At 38.2% G+C, this 14,611-nt stretch overlaps 1 protein-coding gene across 7 annotated transcripts; it reads left to right on the forward strand.

The window, feature by feature from the left end:
* Positions 1–1,040: 1,040 nt before the first annotated feature.
* Positions 1,041–11,908, forward strand: LOC133609760 (uncharacterized). 7 transcript variants are annotated; one of them, XM_072913476.1, is made up of 13 exons: positions 1,041–1,122; positions 5,631–5,704; positions 6,091–6,148; positions 6,370–8,655; positions 8,762–8,952; positions 9,047–9,273; positions 9,427–9,518; positions 9,628–9,705; positions 9,795–9,869; positions 9,967–10,104; positions 10,273–10,340; positions 10,790–10,949; positions 11,773–11,908. In XM_072913476.1, exons 1-4 carry the CDS (start codon positions 1,079–1,081, stop codon positions 6,866–6,868), a joined length of 675 nt encoding a protein of 224 aa, XP_072769577.1. In that variant the 5' UTR covers positions 1,041–1,078; the 3' UTR covers positions 6,869–8,655; positions 8,762–8,952; positions 9,047–9,273; positions 9,427–9,518; positions 9,628–9,705; positions 9,795–9,869; positions 9,967–10,104; positions 10,273–10,340; positions 10,790–10,949; positions 11,773–11,908. The 7 variants fall into 7 exon arrangements, with proteins under 7 accessions (XP_072769577.1, XP_072769580.1, XP_072769583.1 ...); XM_072913479.1 differs by having other exon boundaries at positions 8,629–8,655; XM_072913482.1 differs by having other exon boundaries at positions 1,044–1,122.
* The last annotated feature ends 2,703 nt before the right edge of the window (positions 11,909–14,611 follow it).

Raw genomic sequence — 14,611 nt, forward strand, 5'->3', positions numbered from 1 at the left:
TAAAAAAAAAAAAAGACTTAATTGTGCAACATAGTTGTGTAGGGTCAGCAGGGGCGCCGCTAGGGATTTTGGGCCCCATGAAAAGAATCTTTACAGGGCCCCCAACACAGTGTCATTATTTTTTCTGTATTATAATTTCATCATCATTAGGGGCCTCTCTGGGCCCCCCTCCATCATGGGCCCCTAGAATCTGTCTCTTTTACCCCCCCCCCCCCCCCCCCCCCCTTTTCGGCGCCCCTGCGGGTCAGTGTTAGTCAGTTCTCTGATTATTTTAAACTGTTTCAGAATACATTATTAAAAGCTATTTTTAACATTTTAAAGACAAAATTCAAAGATTATTTCATTAATTTTATGGCTGAATCAAAAGAAATTCCATAAATTAGAAAACAAATGTTCAAGAAGAAGTGAAAATATAAAATAATGTTATGATTGGATGTTATTGCTGGTGGACCAGTTCTGGCTGAAAGATGTGATTATGGTGTTTGTTGTTTTATTATTTATTTGGGTCACATTTTGTATTACCCTGTATTGTGTTTATGTGGTATGAAATAACCTTCATCAGCGCGTGACATTTTTTTATCCACTTCTTCCTCTGTAAATCTTGATACATATTGACGATGACCCGCCCTGCTATACTTCTGATTGGCTCTGAGCATTTTTCAGCATTTTTCGCCTGACCAATCAGAAAGAAGCATACCCGCCCCCAAAGTGCCAAAAAGAAACATGACAGCGCGAGGAGAGATGCCAGGAGTACACAGAGAGCGCGCAGAAAGGCACCGCGCGCGCGCAAAAAGGCACCGCGCGCGCGCAAAAAGGCACCACGCGCGCGCAAAAGGGTGTCGCGTGCGCGCACGAAGTGGAGAAACAGCGCGCAATAACAGTTTTTATGCGCTCGGATTTTTGGCACTAATGTGACGCCATACAGACGGCGGATCCTGAGCGGACCCGTGTCTGATTCGCGTACGCGGCAAACTAAACCGGCGCGCGCCGCCTACAGTATAGGCTCCGCCTACGTGGATACTGAGCCGACCAATGTCTGATCCGCAGACGTGGACGCGCGCCTATAAAGTGGACGCGCATGAGCCAAGTTCGGTCATTTCTGGAGTTTGCTGGAACACGAACGTAAGTAGATTTGTTGATTTATTGCTACATTCACAGTAAAGATCGGCCTTTGTGTTTCCATCATCATTTATGTATGATTGTAATGACGTTGTTTGATATTAGGACTAAGTAAAACTTTATATTCTGTAAAAAAAAAGGCTATTTTATTTTAAAAGGAATAGCAATTTCGGCAGAATATGTTATAACATATTCTGCCGAAATTGCTATGGCCCTTAAGTAAAGTTAAGCTAAGTAAAGTTTCTTTGCTGTGTATTTTTCTTGATGTGACGCAGCTGTAAGTCACGTTACATTGTCTCTCGATCCTTTTTTTTTTTTTTTACAAACTTTTTGGTTGTCGCTCTTAAAGTATTCTATAAGAATGCACACTGTCTGTGACTTGTTGATAAACATGCGGGTTAAATTCTTGGATTATGCTTGTTAAATTGTTGTAAAAACCTCACTTTTATATGCTAAATGCTGCCGATAGCATTAAACTAATCCATGTGGTTAGCTTAATGCTATGCTGTTTTTACGGGGTTTCCTGGTCTCGTGAGTTTTTTGCACGGGCCAAAAACTCTGTCTGTGTGGACATCTTAATTGTGTGCTGCTGCATGTGGTATTTTACATCGTATCCAAAGTGCGGCCTGGGGGCCATTTGCGGCCCGCAGGTCATTTTTTAACGGCCCATTTTAAAATACGATTAAACAAATTAAAAACACAAAAATTCATATGAAAGACAAAACAGGTGAACTGTAACAAGAAAATGTTGCAATGTTTACTCTATAACACAAAGCTGCCATGCAGGCTGTTTCTTTCTTTAATAAATAATTAATCAAAATCAATGTTATTGTGAATTATTGACCTATCCAGAGGTGGGTAGTAACGCGCTACATTTACTCCGTTACATCTACTTGAGTAACTTTTGGGATAAATTGTACTTCTAAGAGTAGTTTTAATGCAACTTACTTTTACTTTTACTTGAGTATATTTATAGAGAAGAAACGCTACTTTTACTCCGCTACTTTTATCTACATTCAGCTCGCTACTCGCTACTAATTTTTATCGATCTGTTAATGCACGCTTTGTTTGTTTTGGTCTGTCAGACAGACCTTCAAAGTGCCTGCGTTACTGGTGACGTTTTACTCCGTTCCACCAATAAAATGCAGTCACTAGTGACGTTTGACTCCGTTCCACCAATCAGATGCAGTCACTGGTGACGTTGGACCAATCAAACAGAGCCAGGCGGTCACATGACCTGACTTAAACAAGTTGAAAAACTTATTGGAGTGTTACCATTTAGTGGTCAATTGTACGGAATATGTACTGTACTGTGCAATCTACTAATACAAGTTTCAATCAATCAAAAGTGTGAAGGAAAAAAGACACTTTTTTTATTTCAAACGTACATCCCGTCACAAGCCTAAAGACTGACTGCATAGTTCCTGTCTTCACAATAAAAGTGCCGCTCCATCGCGCCTGCGCTTTCAAAATAAGAGTCTCCGAAAGCCAGCGCAAACAAGCTAGTAAGCTACGGAGTTTGCCGCCAATGTATTTCTTGTAAAGTGTGTGAAAACGAATATGGAAGCTGGACAAATAAGATACCAAAAACCAACCACTTTCATGTGGTATTAGACAGAAAGGAGGAACTTTTTTTCTCCTGCATTTGAAAACGTGGACGTTAAGCACTGCTGTCTGATTACAATCAATGCAAGTCATCAGAATCAGGTAATACACCAACTTATATTCTTGTCTTCATGAAAGAAAGGAATCTATATGTGTTAAACATGCATGTATATTCATTAAAACACCTTTAACATGTAAACAAAAACGGCAAAATAAATAAATATAAATGATATACTGTATATATCAATGTATGTGTATATATGTATGTGTATATATATATATATATATATAATATATATATATGATATGTGTGTGTATGTTACTCATCAGTTACTCAGTACTTGAGTAGTTTTTTCACAACATACTTTTTACTTTTACTCAAGTAAATTTTACTTTTACTCAAGTAAATATTTGGGTGACTACTCATTACTTTTACTTGAGTAATAAATCTCTAAAGTAACAGTACTCTTACTTGAGTACAATTTCTGGCTACTCTACCCACCTCTGCCTATCCAAGGCTCCAATTACGTCACATTAAATATTGCACTTTGAGATTTTTTTGGGGGGTAAATGTTGCATATTTTGTGTTTGCCATATAAAAAATTTAGCTGTTTTTTTTTATTTTTAAAGGGCCTAAAACGAACAAACAAAAAACATAAACAACAATAAAACTTATAATTGACAGATAGATCTGAAGTTGATCTCGAGATTATTGTGTAAAAAGTAAACAGTAAAAAAATTGTATAATTTATTTTTGAACACTTTAATGCATGGGTGTCCAAAGTGCGGCCCGGGGGCCATTTGCGGCCCGCAGGTCATTTTTCTTAAAGGCCCATTTTAAAATACGATTATAAAAAAAAAAAAAATTAAAACCTAAAAAGTGGTATGAAAGACCAAACAGGTGAAATGTAACAATAAAATGTTGCAATGTTTACTCTAGTAACATAAAGCTGCAATGCAGGCTGTTTCTTTAAAAAAAAAAAAATGAATCAAAATCAATGTTATTATGAATTATTGACTTATCCAAGGCTCCAATTACGTCACATTAAAAATTGCACTGAGATTTTTTTGGGGGGTAAATGTTGCATATTGTGTTTGCCATATAAAAAATTTAGCTGTTTTATTTTTATTTTTATAGGGCCTAAAACGAACAAACAAAAAACATAAACAACAATAAAACTTATAATTGACAGATAGATCTGAAGTTGATCTCGAGATTATTGTGTTAAAAGTAAACAGGAAAAAAATTGTATGATTTATTTTTTAACACTTTAATGCATGGGTGTCCAAAGTGCGGCCCGCAGGTCATTTTTCTTAACGGCCCATTTTAAAATACGATTATAAAAAATTTAAAAAAAAATTTAAATTAAAACATAAAAAGTGGTATGAAAGACCAAACAGGTGAAATGTAACAATAAAATGTTGCAATGTTTACTCTAGTAACATAAAGCTGCAATGCAGGCTGTTTCTTTCTTTAAAAAATAATGAATCAAAATCAATGTTATTATGAATTATTGACCTATCCAAGGCTCCAATTACGTCACATTAAAAATTGCACTTTGAGATTTTTTGGGGGGGTAAATGTTGCATATTGTGTTTGCCATATAAAAAATTTAGCTGTTTTATTTTTATTTTTATAGGGCCTAAAACGAACAAACAAAAAACATAAACAACAATAAAACTTATAATTGACAGATCTGAAGTTGATCTCGAGATTATTGTTAAAAGTAAACAGGAAAAAAATTGTATGATTTATTTTTTAACACTTTAATGCATGGGTGTCCAAAGTGCGGCCCGCAGGTCATTTTTCTTAACGGCCCATTTTAAAATACGATTATAAAAAATTTTAAATTAAAACATAAAAAGTGGTATGAAAGACCAAACAGGTGAAATGTAACAATAAAATGTTGCAATGTTTACTCTAGTAACATAAAGCTGCAATGCAGGCTGTTTCTTTCTTTGAAAAATAATGAATCAAAATCAATGTTATTATGAATTATTGACCTATCCAAGGCTCCAATTACGTCACATTACATATTGCACTTTGAGATTTTTTGGGGGGTAAATGTTGCATATTTTGTTTGCCATGTAAACAATTTAGCTGTTTTTTTATTTTTAAAAGGCCAAAAACGAAAAAACATGAACTACAATAAAACTTATAATTGACAGATCTGAAGTTGATCTCGAGATTATTGTGTTAAAAGTAAACAGTAAAAAAAAATGTATAATTTATTTTTTAACACTTTAATGCATGGGTGTCCAAAGTGCGGCCCGGGGGCCATTTGCGACCCACAGGTCATTTTTCTTAACGGCCCATTTTAAAATACGATTTAAAAAAAAAAAAAATAAATACAAAAAATTTAATTTACATCTGAAGTTGATCTCGAGATTATTGTGTTAAAATTAAACAGTAAAAAAAAAAAAGTATAATCTATACTTTTAACACTTTAATGAGTAGGACCCTTTTGTTTCCCCAATAATTTTTGGGTGATTTGTTTATAGTGTCATCGCTCAAAAAATAATAATGAATTAAAATCAATGGTGTTATGAGTTATTGAACTTTTTAAGGCTCCAATTATTAAATCTCAAATATTCCACTAAAAAATTGTATTGGGTGAAAATATTGCGCATTTTGTTTTTTCCATAAAACAGGGTTTTTTTTGACAAAAAGAGCATACGACTTACATTTTTAAAAACATTATATTGACAGATAGACCTAATGTTGATCTAGGGATTTAAAACTTGAATAATAAAAATAATACTGAATGACACATTTTTAATATTTTTTTTACCAAAACCCTTTGGGGTCCCTGGGATCAAGCCTAAGTGGAGGCCTAAATGTATATTTATATATATGTATCCTGCGATATTAATGAGTGAGTATTTTTTCTTTCTTTATTCTTTAGTGGAGCTCGAGATCCTGTTTACTGTGGACTAGCTGTGTTTGACGCCCTGTTTTTGTTTCCATTCAAAAAAAAAGGTATGTCTGTTATCAGTTTTTTTGGCATAGTTAATTGTAGAAAAAAATATAAAATGAGGTGATGTGAGTGGTATAAATTGCTGCACATATTAAGGATCCTTTTTCTTGATCTATATAAAAAGAAAAGGTGAATAAATCCTCCACGACTCAACTCCTGTGTGCATCACTACAAAAGACACAACGCAGAACAGTGACTGTTACATATATAATGTGTAATCTAAAGTGTCTATCTGCAATCCTTATATTTAAAATTAATGAATTAGAAATTAATTATTTTAACCACTGTTTGCGTCGGTTCAGACAACTAATGTATTTTGCGCCTGTTCATAATTTCTTATGCGACTGTATGGAACTTGGTCCCATCTTCTATTTTGTGTGTTTTGCAGCATCATCTATTGCCTGGATTTTTGCCTGCAATTGCTCCTGCTACGTTCGCTTAATCAAGTAAGATACTTTCTGGTTTGTTAAAATGTAACGTTGCTTACACATTTTTCTAGCAGCTCTTGGCATATTCATGGGGCCGAATCAATTTAACGTTGCCCTATATCTTGTCTAGTTTGTAGCAACGAAACAGACAGCACCACCATTTAACAATGTATTGATTTAAATATAACATTAGAAACAATAATCAATGATAAACTTTACTGTATTTTCTTGTCTTTTAGCGCAAACATGAATAGAAAGACTGTGCCTGTCTCTTTATCAACCTTAAGACGAAGGACACGTGTTGACGTTCAAAAAAGGCTTCATCAGATTCAGACAGACATTACAGGAATAGGGGCAGATGACAGAGTTCTTTCTGAGAACACTGCCCAATCCTCTTCAGCTGCACATGCAATGCCAGAGGTGCACGTTTTTACAGAGGAGGACATGGAATTGGAGGCAGATTTAGATGACGTGTATTGGGATGAAAGTGATGGGGATGGGACATCAGGTTCGGATTCTGAAAATGATGACCCAACATCACTTTCTGATAACATTGCCAACTGGGCAGTGAGTTTTGGCATTTCCATGGTTGCCCTAACTGCACTGTTGAGTATACTCCATCTAACCCATCCCAATCTGCCAAAGGATGGAAGGACCCTTCTGAAAACAAAAGTCCAATATTCTATTCAGGAGCAGGCTGGGGGTAACTACCATCATTTGGCATCCTTTCCTCCTTGAAGGCCACTCTAAGTAAATATGTCGAAACATTGGCAGAGGGCATGACATTGGGGCTGCAGATTAATATAGATGGACTTCCTTTATTTAAAAGTTCCACTGTACAGCTGTGGCCCATCCTTGGCCTACTGGTTACCGTCCCCGTGAAGGAACCTGTTGTCATTGGGGCGTACTGTGGACCAAAAAAACCTAGTTCGGCCACAGAGTTCTTATCTGATTTTGTCACAGAACTACATGAGCTAGAGGCTGGGTTTTGCTTTGAAGATAAGAATCTTAAAATTGAGCTTCACACAGTAATCTGTGATACCCCTGCACGGGCCTTTGTGAAAAATACTAAAGCCCACAATGCTTACCATGGGTGCGATAAGTGCCTACACCCAGGGCAATACCACAACCGGCATATGTCGTTCCCTGGACCAGAGCACCCCCTTAGAACTGACATCTCATTTAACCTGAAGGTTGATGAATTACATCACCACGAAGGGCCACATCCATTTGAACGCGTCAAGGTTGGCATGGTAACGCAGTTTCCCTTAGATTATAAGCTTTTAGTGTGTTTGGGCATTGTAAGGAAACTGCTCCTAACTTGGCTCCGAGGTCCGTTAACCGTAAGACTGCTGGCATTAATAGCAGACAGGATGTCAGGCAAACTCCAGTCCATGAGGCCCCACGTGCCAATTGAGTTTGCCAGGAGACCACGGTCTCTTAGGGAGTTGGACCGTTAGAAGGCAACTGAATTCTGACAGTTCTTACTGTACACTGGCTCTGTGGTACTGGCAGGATTCCTGGACCGGAACATGTACTGTAATTTCATGCTCCTGTCAACTGCTATATCCATGTTGGTAAGTCCTGAACATCTCAACCTTGCTGACTATGCTGGACAAATGCTAAAATCTTTTGTCAACCATTTTGGTGAGCTTTATGGGACAGACCAGATTGTGTACAATGTCCACTGTCTGGTCCACCTGGCAGACGAGGTGAAAACGCATGGCTGTCTGGACTCCTTTTCAGCGTTCCCATATGAGAATCACCTTGGGAAAATAAAAAAACTAATTAGAAAACCTGAGTTCCCTCTACCTCAGCTCATTCGGCGCCTTTTGGAGGTTACAGCTACCAAATCAGATGCTGATGCAGACATGTCACTGAAAAGGGAGCATTTTGTGGGCCCAATTGTTGTTGGCATGGAAGTTCATGCACAATATGAGGAAATGCAATGTGAAAGGTGGACCGTCAAATTATCAACAGGGGACAACATGTTTCTGGTGGTGGATAAAGTCTGCCTTATCAAAAACATTATCAAAAATGATAATGGTGTGTACGCTATTTACACAGAATTTTCCCGGCAGTCTCCATTCTATACCTACCCCTTCAACTCTGACAGAATGAACATATTTTCTGTAAATGATCCATCTGATGAGCTGAAGTTGGTTGAGGTGTCAGCGCTGCCGTACAGGTATGGTTTCGTGGCCATAACCCTCCATTAATGAAACAAAAACAAAAAGTTTGAGTTCAAATCAAAACAATCAGGAGTTCAAATCGGTTCAATTAATCAGTTTAAATAATCAGTTCAAGTTACAAACTCTAATACTATAGTTGACTACCGACTTCTATGACTTCCAGTACTCTGGATGAAGAATAGCTGTAAGTATTACACAAAAGTTGGTATTATTCCATGTATACACTACACCCATAATTTCAAACCCTACTTTACGATTGAGCTGAAGTTCTGACTATTATGACCTGTACTTTTACATTTCTTATAGTTCTTACCACCTTGGGGCACCATTCAGGTAAAATTACTTGCTTATTTGTATACACTAACACCTGTGCATGCCTTTGTCCACGTTGATCCTTTGACGATGAATAAATACCCCTTTTCTTTCTTTCTACATTAAGGATGCCTTTTCATCTGATAAAATTTATAATGAACGGGGACATTGCGGTTGTCCCAAGGGGATGGTATGATGATGGGATGGTTTTCTGGCCCAACTATAAAAACACCGACAGAATTAAAAGGGCCGCTTTAAATGAGGAGCAGCATGAGTCAAACTGGCCAAGATTTGACGTTTCTGTTGTCCAAACTTGTGGTATGCAAATTCATAAATTTCTTGTTTAAAAATAACGTCATAGTTGCTTCTCTTTCTGCTTGGAATAACCTATTCTGTCTTATGTTCTGACCAGGTCCCTTGTAAGAGAGAGACCTGATACATCATCATCAATAATAATAATATTCTGTTCAGCTCTACAGCTAATTTGAAACTCATGTTCATTTTAACATATTCAATTTTAGACCACTACAAAGACTCATTAAAAATAATGCAGCAATATGGAAAGGGCTGCGACACCTCAGACCTGCAATCTGAGGCAGAGAATGAGGAGCTGCCAGAAAAAAGGAGCAGGAATCCAGTGTAAGTGTGTTACGTCTTGTATTTGTCATGTTTCAACAGTAACAGGAAGGTTATTTCCGGTAGCATTCAAAAATAGACCAGAGATGCTTGTACTATATGTATATTTGGCAATTTTGGTATTGCAATAATCCTAATGATATGGTTACCCAACAGCCATCGTCTCGGGGACTCGGATGATAGCGAAGAAGACCCGAGAAATAGTGACCTCGCATCTCTGGGGTGGGCAAGCCAATTGCACAGGCAGAGTAAGGAATAATCTCTTAACATCCAAAACGAAACCACCACATTAATAAAGATATGGTTAACATTCTTAGTGCTAAAGATATTCCCCTTTCCTTGTATCCCTTCTCCCAGCTCCACCGTCTCGCCGAGTGCCAGCAAGAGTCGTGAGTACCTGTCAACTCGACTCCTCAACTGGAGATAACTTTCTAGGTAAAGACTGATCTCCGAAATATTATCTCAGCATCCAGTAGCCATGGTTAACAGATCACAACCATTTAATACCAATTTATCTCCCTTAGCACCTCACCATGGGGAAGGACATACTCATATGCCCTCACCAGCACCTGCATTAAATATGCAGAGAGTTACACAAGGTAGGGACTGATCTCTGAAATATTAGTGAATAGATAGGCCCCTTGGGTATAATCAGTCATGGTTAACTGATGACTCTCACAATGCCCACCTCACTAGGAACGGCAGTCCCTCCTCGACTCCCTCCACCCCCCGCACCACCTCTCAACATGTGGCAGACACAGTAGCCTGGATCCAGCCTGGCCTACAGGCCAACATGGCGAGGGGGGAGAATGGCTGACAACATTTCCTGCTCTGGTGAGCAATAACTGACAAATACCGGATGGTCATTCTGTGCCACAAATTTAGGAAAAAATTCAAATTCACAAGCAATCACCTATTTTCTTCAAACTTTGTCAATAACTTTTGTCAGTAATGAGGATAAACACTGAAACATGTTAATTTTATACTGCTGTTTGTCAACAGCGGCTGAGGTCCACATCCTTAGCCTGCTGGAAAATATTAAGCACACCCAAGACCAGCTGATGGCGAAGGTAAACTTCTTAACAAGCAGGTTGACCTCGAACCCGGGGCCAGAAGTTGAAATGCCGGCCAATATCCAGTTTCCACTGACATGGGTGGAGTCACTTGAGGCATTTTTAAATGGCCCAGCTCGACAAAGAGTGGTGAGGTTTCTTACTTAATATGAATGGTGCCAATAGGTTTATTGATTGTCCATGATTATGCAAATATTCTATTGAATCAGCGCTGACAACCAGGCCTGTCCTGAACCACCTTTTCCCAGTGGTAAGATTATGTCAGTGAGCCACAGTCGGCCTGGTTTGACATCGTGTGTAAAGGTAGCATAGGTCCATGAGCCAAGAGAACAGGTTCTGTTTTTTTACATTTCTGGACGCTTTCAACAGGAACAAAAACATTTGAAATCCAACTTAAGCTTAAAAATGTTTACCTGTTTGTTTAAAGAGATGTCTTTGCCTTTTAGATTTCTTCTTTGGCCACCATTGGAGGCCACGATGTGAAGCGGGTGACCTGGAACATCCTGGGCAGGATGTTCACAGAGGAGGTTTCACATCAGATACATTGGAAGGGCGTCAACAACAAAAAGGCCTTTAGCAGGATGGCAACAAAGACCTTGCTTTTCAGTAAGTATATCATTCAAAGTAATATTACATACGTTCAAAGTCAATAGTGGGGGCAGCCTTAAAAATCATAGCAACCATCGTAGCTGCTCCCAAACTTATTCTCTTGGTCAGATTAACGTAACGCTTCAACTGATGTTTGTCGACATCCTTTATTGAGCCTTGAATAGGTCAAAAATTCATAATGACATGGATTTTGATTCATTATTATTTTTTAAAGAAACAGCGTACATGGCAGCTTTGTGTGATTAGAGTAAACATTGCTACATTTTCTTGTTACATTTCACCCGTTTGCTCTTTAAATACCACTTTTAATATTTTTCATTTATTTCAATCGTATGTTTTAAAAATGTGCTGTGGGGCCGTTAAAAAATGACCTGCGGGCCGCAAATGGCCCCCGGGCCACACTTTGGACACCCGTGGCCTACACGAATACAAACATAGAATGATAGTACAAATATAAGAAAACAATGTCAACTTCCCAAAGTTGGGTTATGGATATTTATTTATGCCCCCTCCCGCCGCCATCATCCAACAGAATCAAACAAACATGACAAAACCACACAGATTTATCCACATACAGTACTCTGATCAAGAAACCAAATAACGATATTGTTTGAACATTTTGGATATCTTGCACACCTATACCCTGATCACAAATTCATAATTTATGCACCTTAATTTAACCACCTCCAGTAACTTTAAGTCATGTTTCTTTTTCAAATGTAATCTCAATACTTATCACATATTTTGTATTGTGTAAGCATACTTGGCTTTGGATGCTACATACCATAAACATATGTCTTGTAATCTTGTTTGATTACAGGTGCTGTGAGAAAAAACAGGTGACAAGGTCAGCCACGGACGCTGAGGTCACCAAACACGCCATCAGGTGGTTCAACCTGGCGGGGGATCGGGCAACGAGACGAGTCCCGCCTCCACCGCCTCAGGATGAATAGAAATGTATAAATAAAAAATGTTTTATTGAACTTCTTGTCATTCACCAGTTATTCATTTTCTGATGTTAGCTGTGCATGGAGCAGCATTTCATTGAAGGTGTAGCTCAATAGATTAAATATGTATATTTACTATTTATATATTTTACTTTATAGAGTGAATTGACCGTTTTCTGCTTCTGCCTATTGACAGTTAGTTTAAAAATACAAGGCAATGCATATGTAAGCCTATATTGCTGTAGTAACGCCTAGTGAATTTTTTAGTTTCCTATTTTATCCTACAGCAAGAACAGAAGGGATTTTGAAAATGAGATAAACGGGTCGAAAACGGCCAGATGAGCCAGGGTTTTTATGAGTCCGTTGCTGGTTTTGATCATGGGTGCGGAGCGGATCCAGCTCGGCGCCACGCCTCCGTGGCGGATGTAATCCTGAGAGCAAGTGGACGCCGATATGGGTCCGTTCTGGAAAGCGCGATAGCTCCGCGGGGGATCCGCCGCGGAGTCTTTTTGCTGTGTGGGTATGGTCCTGATGGCTTCAACTGGCCAGGATCTTCAGCTCTCATTGGATCGGTTCGCAGCCGAGTGTCAAGCGACTGGGATGAGAATCAGCACCTCCAATTCCGAGTCCATGGTTCTCGCCCGGGAAAGGGTGGAGTGACATCTCCAGGTTGGGGAGGAGATGTTGCCCCAAGTGGAGGAGTTCAAGTACCTAGGAGTCTTGTTCACAAGTGAGGGAAGAGTGGATCGTGACTGTGTGGCGTCTTCAGTAATGAGGACGCTATATCGATCCGTTGTGCTGAAGAAGAGCTGAGCCAGAATGAAAAGCTCTCAATGTACCGGTCGATCTACGTTCCCATCCTCACCTATGGTCATGAGCTTTGGGTTATGACCGAAAGGACAAGATCAAGGGTACAAGCGGCTGAAATGAGTTTCCTCCGCCGGGTGGCGGGTCTCTCCCTTAGAGATAGGGTGAGTATCTCTGTCATCCGGGAGGAACTCAGAGTAAAACCACTGCTTCTCCACATTGAGAGGAACCAGATGAAGTGGTTCGGGCATCTGCTCAGGATGCCACCCGAACACCTCCTTAGGGAGGTGTTTAGGGCGAGTCCGACCGGCAGGAGGACACGGGGAAGACCCAGGACCCATTGGAAAGACGATGTCTCCCGGCTGAACTGGGAACGCCTCAGGATCCACCGAAAAGAGCTGGACAAAGTGGCTGGGGAAAGGGAAGTCTGGGCTTCTCTGCTTAGGCTGCTGCCCCCGCAACCCGACCTCGAATAAGCGGAAGAAAATAGATGGGTGGATGGATTTAGTATGACAATTATATCATATTGATCAAGTGTATCTTTGTGAGTTTTACTGTAAAAAAAAATTTTTTGTAAGGGTAAGGTTTGTAATGACACGTTAGTTTTTTTTTACTCAATATGACGGTATAACTGTCATACTAAATATGAAAGTTATATAAACATAACTCCAAAACCAAACATGCATTATGTCTAAAAATGCCTGTAATATTGAATCTATGTGAGTTTTACCAGAATCGGGTATATTGGTAAGGTTTACAAATACCAAAAATAGGTTTTACTCATAATGTAACAGCCACATTCAATATGACAGTTATTTAAACATACCGGTAACTACTAAACCACACATGCAAAATGGCTAATAATGCCTGGAGAGATGTATCTTTTTGAGTTTTACTAGAAAACAATATTTTGTAAGGTTTGTAAAGACACAAGTTAGTTTGTTTTACTCAATATGACAGTATAACTGTCATACTAAATATTAAAGTTATATAAACATAACTCCAAAACCAAACATGCACTATGTCTAAAAATGCCTGTAATGTTGTATCTGTGTACATTTTTCTAGAATCAGGCATTTTGGTATGGTTTAAAAATGCAAAAATTAGGTTTTACTCATAATGACAGTATAACTACCACACTCAATATGACATTTATTTAAACATAACTCTTAAACCACACATAAAAAATGTCTAATAATGCGTGAAAAATGAATCTTAGTGAGTTTTAATGGAAACATTTTCTTTTGTAAGATTTGCAAAGACACAAGTTAGTTTTTTTTACTCAATATGACAGTATAACTGTCATACTAAATATGAAAGTTATATAAACATAACTCCAAAACCAAACATGCATTATGTCTAAAAATGCCTGTAATGTTGTATCTGTGTGAATTTTACTAGAATCAGGCACATTTTTATGGTTTAAAAATGCAACAATTAGGTTTTACTCATAATGACAGTATAACCGCCACACTCAATATGACAGTTATTTAAACATAACTACTAAACAACACATGCAAAATGGCTAATAATGCCTGGATAATTTTATCTTTGTGAGTTTTACTGGAAAAAATATTTTGTAAGGTTTGTAACGACACAAGTTAGGTTTTTTTTACTCACTATGACAGTATAACTGTCATACTAAATATAAAAGTTATATAAACATAACTCTCAAACCAAACTGCATTATTTCTAAAAATACCTGAAATATTGTATCCATGTGAGTTTAACTAGAAACAGTTGTTTTTGTAAGGTTTTTTTGTAAGGTTTTTCTCACTATGACAGTATACTGTCACACTCAATCTGACAGTTATTTAAACATAACTACCAAACCACACATTCAAAGAGGCTAATAATGCCTGGAGAAATGTATCTTTGCAAGTTTAACTGGAATACATTATTTGA

This window comes from Nerophis lumbriciformis, linkage group LG07 (assembly GCF_033978685.3).
Source record: "Nerophis lumbriciformis linkage group LG07, RoL_Nlum_v2.1, whole genome shotgun sequence".
Lineage (NCBI taxonomy): Eukaryota > Metazoa > Chordata > Actinopteri > Syngnathiformes > Syngnathidae > Nerophis > Nerophis lumbriciformis.

Coding starts and splice junctions, on each gene's coding strand:
- LOC133609760 (XM_072913476.1), top strand. CDS start 1,079: ATGAGCCAAGTTCGGTCATTTCTGGAGTTTGCTGGAACACGAAC. Junction 1,123..5,630: donor GAGTTTGCTGGAACACGAAC/GTAAGTAGATTT, acceptor TTTATTCTTTAG/TGGAGCTCGAGATCCTGTTT. Junction 6,149..6,369: donor TGCTACGTTCGCTTAATCAA/GTAAGATACTTT, acceptor CTTGTCTTTTAG/CGCAAACATGAATAGAAAGA.